The 9,037-nt window shown below is 42.4% G+C and overlaps 1 protein-coding gene and 1 long non-coding RNA gene across 2 annotated transcripts in view; both read right to left on the bottom strand.

Moving 5' to 3' along the window:
• Nucleotides 1–949: 949 nt before the first annotated feature.
• LOC115542390 (lithostathine-1-beta-like) overlaps nucleotides 950–9,037 on the bottom strand; it is a 28,681-nt gene continuing 20,593 nt past the window's right edge. The window contains exon 3 of the mRNA XM_030354656.1: nucleotides 950–1,344. Within this exon, the coding sequence (XP_030210516.1) occupies nucleotides 1,277–1,344 (68 nt within the window). The 3' untranslated portion in view covers nucleotides 950–1,276. The remainder of the gene's footprint in view (nucleotides 1,345–9,037) is intronic.
• Nucleotides 2,074–7,668, bottom strand: LOC115542424 (uncharacterized). Its single transcript, XR_003976536.1, has 3 exons — nucleotides 7,630–7,668; nucleotides 2,279–2,498; nucleotides 2,074–2,123 (listed from the first exon to the last, which is right to left on the bottom strand). It is a non-coding gene; the product is annotated as an uncharacterized LOC115542424 (long non-coding RNA).

Raw genomic sequence — 9,037 nt, 5'->3', positions numbered from 1 at the left:
GAAGTAGATGTGACTCTGGATCCTGATACAGCTCATCCCAACCTCATCCTGTCTGTGGATGGGAAACAAGTACATTATAAAGGTGTACAGAAGAAAATCCCAGACAACCCTAAGAGATTTACACAAAAAAGATATGTACTCACGAGGCAGAGCTTCTCCTCAGGGAGATTTTACTTTGAGGTCCAGGTTAAAGACAATACTGCATGGGATTTAGGAGTGGCCAGAGTCCATCAACAGAAAATGTGTGATCATATTGACCCCTGAGAATGGCTACTGGAGTTTTACATTCGACAAGGATGAGTTGGTATTTAATGGTAACCCTGCTGTCTGTCTCCCTCTGAGAGCTGAGCTCGAGAAGGTGGGGGTGTTTTCACACCTAACGTGCTCTAATGGCCCCATTGTTCTCTGGCCTGCACTCACACTAGGCCTTCTGGCCATGGCCGTTGGCCGTCCCAACTGTGGCCTGGCCACGGTACAGGCCACGGCTCTTGTACATAAGTCATCACGTCATAAGTAACACGTCATCACCAAGCGTCCGCTGCATGGACCATAATAAAGTCTGCCGCCAGTCAGAGTTCTAACAACAATGACAGAGAACACACTTCGCACTTTGCTGAGTCTCACATCCTCTCAATCTCTCCGTACCTGACTCTCACTGAGAGCAGCATGTTGTGCGCAGTTATTCAATAAACAATGTCACGAGATTGATGGCTGAAGAGACGAACGTCTGAACGTCTGTAACCGCTGTGCAAGATAGGCAGAATGACTAAGCCTACCTGCTAACAGGCTGGGTTGTAACAACACAATGAGGAACAGGGGAGCAGGGGAAAAGGGAAAGCCCGGATGTACAGATGAGAGGCGGAGTCATAGGCATAACATCAGAATGAATGAGCAGCGACAGAGGCAATGAGTCAAAGAACGAGATGCTGACACAAAAATACCAAAGACAGAGAAAAAAGCCGACTGGTATTTTATTTAGTCTTTTGACCATCTTGAACTCACAATCTCCACAATTTGAATCAAAAGACTAATGCAATGTCACAACTAACCCTGCTTATAATGATGTTCATGGATTATTTACCTAACTTTTTTACATGTTCAAGCTATTACAGCACTAATACCAAGGATAGACATCTTTCGTGAGTTTGAGAACTATGCCCATAAGGACAAAATGCAGAACTAGCTAGCAACCAGAGACAAGCTCTGAGCCATTGCATTCAGAAACTTCACGATTTAGGACTTGTGAATCATTAGATGCATTCCTAGTGACACCAGCCTAGTTTTGACAAGTTGGTTTCTCTCTTGTGGAACTATAGAAGTACCTTTTCACTACTTCTGTGGGACCTGCGGAAACAGAGATACATGAAGGTCAATGAACGTGGCACAGGAGAAGCCTTGATAACATCCTGATAATATATTTATACAAAAACATTTTTTCAGCTGAGAAACTCCTTAAGTGCATGCTCTTGTTGTAGTTGTTATTTGAATCTATTCCTGAAATAACTGCACTTATGGCAGCGTCTCTACTAATGATAACGTTACCACTCGTTGCTTCGGGAGACGCCACTACTGTTTTGTTAGCGGCGGCCTGTATTCTACGTCATCAACTACGACGCAGTCCCTGAATGGCTCGTATAAATCATCTACCATGACACAGTCCCTGAATGGCCCTGATTACATTGTCATTTCTGGAAACAGAAGACGTCCAGCCCATTTCACTCTATATTCATACTTCTCAGACTTTTCCCAAAAAGGAAGCTTGGCCCTCATACTGTTTCAAACTATTTGTGAATTATGTCACACATGCAAAAAAGCTTAAGAGGAAATTCTTCATTAAGTTCTTATCCGAGGCTCCTTTGTGTGTAGGTCATGAAAATTGGTGCATGCCTGCATATTTGCAGAAGGTTAGGCAATTTGACTTGATAAGGACCTGGTAATGGTTCTATAGGTTGGACACCAACCTGTAAAACAAGTTAAGATGTTCTTCGCAAGAGCGTTGCCTCCATGTGGAAGGTTCCCCACTGGACACGCCAGCACAGGGGCTGGAATGCTGTGAGGCTGAGTCCCACTGGGAGTCCATTGGGTCACCGGACATCCAAAACCAGGAGCTTCCTCGAATCGACCTACAGACATTAAAAGAGTTGAAAGAATTAGTGGAAGGTAGAATAACGCAACCAAATATTTCAATTTTTTCCATGGTATTTCTACGTCAAAGTGACGGACAGATGGTCATAGGTAAAGACTTGTTGTCTAATAGACACAAAGGCCTGGTTAGTACCTGCGAAGGCCCACCCAGAGGGGTCTAGTTAGCGGGAAGGGGGCGCTAGCCACCAGCTCATCAACCATCTCCTGGTCCTCTGGGCCCCTGATGCTCAGCAGGTCCCAGTGATAGTCCCTGCAGTAGAACAGGGCGTCTGACCAGCACAGCCGCTTCCCCACTAGTGTGAGGTTCCTCCCCATCGCCTGAATCGTGATGGAGGTAGGAGGAGGTGCCAATTCTGGGGAACCAAGAGACACCGGCGTGGTGAGGGATTTCTACTCTTAGCCCTGTAAGAGTACATTTAGGTAACTTTGAGCAAGACATCCAATCCCTCCCAGCTATTTGACTATAAAGGCATTTAGTAAACACCTTTAAATATTCAATAGCGTCATTAGCATCACTAAATTAATTAATCATTAATGTGGGATGTTTATAAAACACTTTTTTTGGGCAAGATAATAGCTTCAGACAATTCACTACAGGGTCTTTTCAATAACAAAAAGGGACGGTCACAGTCTGAACTCATCACATTTGGGCCCCGTCCACACAAAGCCGTTTCTTGGTGAAACAGCATTAGTCTTGTCCAAATCCTGGGCCCTGTATACAAGAGGTACTGATGCCCCCCCCCCCCCCCCCCCCCCCCCCGAATTCCCCCTAACAGCCCCCTGCGCTGAATTGTTGACGGGGGGGGGGGGGGGAGACGTGGCCGTCTGCGACTCCTAACACTATGGGCTGGTGGATAATTTAAAAATATATATATATATTTTTTTTTAATTATTATTATTTATTTTTTTATTGCCATGGGCCCCCCCCTGCCTTGGGCCCCCCCAGGACTGCCTCACTTTCCCCCGCAGTCCGTCGGCCCTGGTCTTGTGTGTTTCGGCCGACCTTCCAGAAGGATCCTGTACCGGAAAACACACTTTTCTGAAACCATGTCCCAGGGTGGTTTAAAATAAAACCGGACCTATGCGGTTTCGTGTTAGGATTCGTGTGGACACACCTGAAACGCAAACTATGACATCATCGCCCCACCCCTCGACCCTCTAGCCTTAGTGATTGGTTAGCCCGCAGCGTCTCAGAAAGACAACAACAAAGATGGTGGACTACATGCTTGTGACGATTCTGCAGTAGATAATGTCCCTTGTTGGGTTGCTGTCTTTACGGAGATATTCCTAAACAGCATCAAAGGAAAATTAATTGTTTTCGCCCGTTTGGACGGGGCCTTGAACTCTATTGATGTGAAAAGCTATGAAGTGTCTTGTGGCTGGCATTCTATACAACTTCTTACATTTTTAAACAAGAGATCACACACCCAGTAGGGTTTCTGTCCGAGCTCACCAGGGAGGCAACATGAATGCGCAGTGCACCCGCACATGCATGTATTTTCTGAAGCGTAGGCCTACACAACTTTTAAAAAAACATACTCGCGTGACGTGTCGTGTGGAGGCGCTTGAATGTACTGCAAAGGAGCCTTCTAGTCAGTTGCCGCACAAGGCGGCCACTGAGGCTCATTTGCTTAGAACGCTATGAAAATAAATAGCTGATTTGTTATTGGTTGCAAGGAGTAGATGCTGCTGGCCGCCCTACCTATGTTTAACATGGTATGGATGATTTGCCTCCAACAGTGAAACAGAATTGTGATTGGTTATTTTTTCTCAAAGGCGGTAAAAGTGAGTTTTGGCCTCTTTGACTCCCTCCAGTGGCTACCCCCGGACACAACATACTCAGAGTAACGTCGACCAACCTCCTGCCTTGCAAAGGCACTTGGAAAAAAAATTCAACAATTTCATGTAATTATTCATTAATAAACACACACTGCACATAGATAATTTTGAAAAATAAATAAGTTTTAATAATAATTTCATTATCACGTAAATCTTTTTGTTTTTTTGAAAATCACGAGGAGGCATTGCCTCCATTGCCTCCTCAAAGGAACCGCCCCTGCACACACTTAAGGATAGATGAAGATAAATCTAGCTGTTTTGGTCCGCAAGTGTCTTAAGATTTTTTGGAGTGAGAATGGAGTTCCCTAACAATTGAATGGAGGGCACTCCATTCTCCAACAACCCAGTGATGATTCTGAAACCTGGAACTCAATGCAACTCAAATGCCAAATGTGACTTTAGCAATGTTCATGTTTGACAAACCTGGTGGATTGTGGCCATGCTACGCTAGCTGTTGCACTCTTTTTCTTTCAGAACATCTTGACAGCCTGTTCATGTAACAGTGTGAGTTGGAAACTGTCAGCATGGCTCCCAATTGGCCATCATCTTTCCCACCATACTCTGCTTTGTTACTCTGTTTCCAAACAAACATAATATCATTATGATATACTATATATATAAACAGATTCAGTCTTCTACTTGCACTGAATACATGGCTTTCCAGAGTCTGCAATGAAAGAGGAAGGGGCTTTATTGACAATTTCAACTTGTTCTGGGGGCGCAAATATCTTTTCAGAGCAGATGGCCTACACCCAAACAGGTTAGGCTCAAAACTGTTAAGGGACAATCTTCTCTTCTCGCTTTCCCACAAATCTCCATGGTCTGACGCACAGGCCACAGTCAGAGCAAAGGGTTGAGAAGAAGCGAGACTACAGCCTCCCCGACACATCTACTCTGCCACTATCTGCCACACAGATAGCAGACAGACCAAAGACCTTGAAGAGAGACAACAGCCTGCCCGACACCATGGACACCGTGCCTTCCCCCATCGCTGATGCTGGCTTGGCGAGGAACGGCCACCCCCCTCCTCTGCACTCCCCCATCGACGATGACCTCCAGCCTCATCTCTCCCATAGCCACAACAAAAACTCCAGCTCCACTGTCTCCTCCCTTTTCGGTTATCCAGCTGAATTTAAGAAACTGGAATATGTTGGCATCAAACTTGCATCTGTGTCAATCGCCACGTCATGGCCACAGGCTGATAACACCCAAGAGGAGGGAGCCCCAGCCCCCCCCCCCCCCCCCCCCTGTACTGATAGTAGTCCTGAGTATTACTGAGACAAAAAAGGGTTCAGCCGTAGACAAAGTATAAAGGACGTTTCGCATAATCTGCTGAACCCAAGGTTGCCTACGTCAAAACATGGCAACTTTTGCATTCCTGCTGTAACCACTAAGAGAGTAAACAAAGGGAAACAGACACACTGCTAACCTCACAAATCTCATACATATTGCCTCCAAACCAAAAACAACCTTAAAACCTATCAACAACACCATCAGGATGGGTCTACTTAATGTTAGGTCTCTTAAAAACAAATCATTTTTAGTTAATGATTTTATTACCACCTCTAAACTGGATTTTATGTTTTTAACTGAAACATGGCTGGAACAAAATAACAGTGCAACCGTTCTGATAGAGAAAGCTCCTCCCAACTATAACTTTTTTGATGCATTTAGATCTGGAAAAAGAGGTGGAGGGGTTGCTGTTATATTTAAAAATGTTTTTCAGGGGAAACAGATGTTATTTGGTGATTTTCCATAATTTGAATACCTTTGTGCTGTATTGAAATGCTCCCCCAGAGTTCTCCTATTAATTATTTACAGGCCACCCACATACTCTGCAAATGTTTTCGATGACTTCACATAATTATTGTCTAGCATCTCCACAGACTTTGACTGTCTAGTTATATCTGGTGACTTCAATTTTCATACTGATGATTTGAATGACAAGTGTGCAAAAAAACTTTTTACCATTTTGGACACATTTGAACTGACTCAACATGTGTAAGAGACTACTCATTGTAAGGGGCACACTCTAGACCTGGTTATCACAAAGGGCCTCAATGTTTCTGATCTTTTTGTGACTGATCCTTCCTTGTCTGACCACTTTTGTGTTTTCTTTAATATATCTTTTATTCCCGACATACAGACAAAATCAAATACTGTCAAAAAACGGTATATCAAAGAAGAATCTTATGTACTTTTTAAAAAGGCCATCTCCTTACTACCACCCCTCAACCCATGTTCTGCTGATGATCTTGTAGAATACTTTAATTTGAAAATTTTGAAAGTCATGGATGCCATTGCACCTTATATGGTTAAAACGATTTCTGGAAAGCAAAAGGCACCCTGGAGAAAAGCTGCTACTGTAACAGCACAGACAAAAGAATGCAGGTAGGTTGAACGCATCTGGCGTAAAACAAAACTTCATATTCACCATGATATCTACAAAGAGAGCCTCCGTGCCTACAATTTAGATTTAAAAAGTGCTAGAGAAACATTTTTCTCCAATATCATTAAAACCAATGCTAATAATGCCAAAACCCTATTTGCAACTGTTGACAGACTGACCAACCCCCCAACACAAATTCCACCTGATCTCCATTCCACGCAGAAATGCAATGAGTTTGCAGCTTTTTATACTGATAAAATTGAAGGCATCAGACGCGCCATCAATATCTCCACTTCAAACAAAAATGTTGGACTACCACCCTGTTCAGGCAAAAGTAACGTGGCGGGGATGGCATGCTTTAATGTTATAGACCCTAAAACTCTTGTGGAAACTGTGACACAACTAAAGCCATCCACCTGTTGCCTTGATTCTTTACCTACCAACCTCTTTAAGAATGTTTTTGACTGCCTAGCAATAGACATATTGCAGATAGTTAACAACTCTCTCCAGTCAGGCAACTTCCCAAAAGCCCTGAAAACTGCAGTTATTAAACCCCTTTTAAAAAAGCGGAGCCTAGATACCTCTATTATTAACAACTACAGACCAATATCAAATCTACCCTTCAACTTCTACATGCTCCCACTAGGGCAAATAATGCAAAATAACAATATTGACCATCATTGCTATGCTGATGACACGCAAATCTATGAATCGCTATCACCAAATGACTATCGGCCCGTAGATCTGTTTTGCCAGTGCATTGAGCAAGTGAAAGACTGGATGTGCCGAAATTTTCTTCAGCTAAATGAGGATAAAACAGAGATAATTGTATTTGGTGCTAAAATGGAAAGGCTTAAAGTAACCCAACACCTTCACTCGCTGTCCCTGAAAACCTCAATCAAAGCCAGAAATCTAGGGGTTATTGTGGATTCTGATTTACATTTCGAAAGTCACATCAAATCAGTTACAAAATCTGCATATTATCACCTTAAAAATGTAGCAAGACTTAGAGGGCTCATGTCCACCGAAGACTTACAAAAACTTGTACATGCCTTTATCACTAGTAAGCTTGATTACTGCAATGGTCTCTTTACAGGTCTCCCAAAAGAAACTCTAAGGAAGCTTCAGCTTGTTCAGAATGCTGCTGCTAGATTTTTAACAAAGACCAAAAACTTTGAACACATTACACCAATTCTTAAATCGTTACATTGGCTTCCTGTAGGTCAGAGAATTGATTTTAAAATCATGTTGCTTACCTATAAATCCCTACATGGTTTAGGCCCAAAATATTTAACTGATATGCTTCCACTACATAAGCCTTCTAGAACAATAAGATCTTCTGAGACCAATCTGTTAATTATCCCAAGAGTAAACACGAAACATGGGAAAGCAGGATTTAGTTACTATGCAACAAATAGCTGGAATAAACTCCCTGAGGATTTAAGACTTGCCCCAACTCTGAGCACCTTTAAAACAAGATTGAAGACTTTTATGTTTATTTTAGCTTTCTGCTAAATCTTAAATACTTTGCCTTTATTTTACTAAAATGCCTTTTTAACTTTCCCTTTATTTTCTACTTTTTAACTCTTTTGAGAAGAGGTGTATAAGGGTTAGAGTCCTGAGTTTGTATTCGTATAAGGGTTAGAGTCCTGAGTTTGTATTCGTATAAGGGTTAGAGTCCTGAGTTTTTATTTGTATAAGGGTTAGAGTCCTGAGTTTGTGTGTGGGTGGAATTCCAGAATAAGGCCTTTGGTCTGGGTTAGAGTCCTAGAATCTGGGTTAGAGTCCTTGAATAGGAATTGCATGTCATCCAGAGAGACCGTTGATCTGATCTTAAATACATTGCACTTTCAATTTTACTTACTAAAACTTTTAACTTTCAATTAAATTTTCTATTTTTATCAGAAAGATACATGATCTGATACCAGAGAGAAAGGATAAGGGTTACTAGAATCCGGGTTGGAGTCCCAGAGAAAGTACCAAGTTCCTTTAGGTCGGGTTGGAGTCCCGACGCATTTACCAAAGAGACTGTTGATCTGATCTTAAATACATTGCACTTTCTATTTTACCCATTTCTTTGCATATGTTTTCTTTTACTTATCTATTATTTTATTTTATTGTATGACAATGTTTATATGTGAAGCACTTTGATTCTGCCTTGTGTATGAAAAGTGCTATATAAATAAAGTTGCCTTGGCTTGCCTTGCCTATATATGTTGCAGATTTCTACTGCAATAAAAGTAATGTTTAGCATCAACACAAGTGGATAATGTAAGCAATATGCTACATTTTAATTTGGCAGAACAACGCCCAATGACCAACGATGCACAGTCGGTTTGGCCCTCAGCTGGACGTACGGTAATAAACCTTTCTTAAGCACCAATGATGACATGAAATGAAAGACTGAGTGCCTACCTCCATACACTTTGACCTCACACAACGTCAGGTATGTAAAGGGAAAGGGCTTGTAGAAGTTGACATACATTCCCTCCATTCCCCAGCACTGGACACTCTGAGTCAAGCTGTCTGGAACATTGTGGATGATGGCACACCTGACAGAGAGAGACCACGAGAGAAGATACAGGCTCGGTGAAGGGAGGTCTAAAAAATCAGATGCTAGTAGCTGGTGTGTGTCAAGGTATAGTTAAAGGGGCTGTCAACCCA

The sequence above is a fragment of the Gadus morhua genome, chromosome 4 (genome assembly GCF_902167405.1).
Source record: "Gadus morhua chromosome 4, gadMor3.0, whole genome shotgun sequence".
Classification (NCBI taxonomy): domain Eukaryota; kingdom Metazoa; phylum Chordata; class Actinopteri; order Gadiformes; family Gadidae; genus Gadus; species Gadus morhua.
This window is presented reverse-complemented; position numbering and strand designations above follow the sequence as displayed.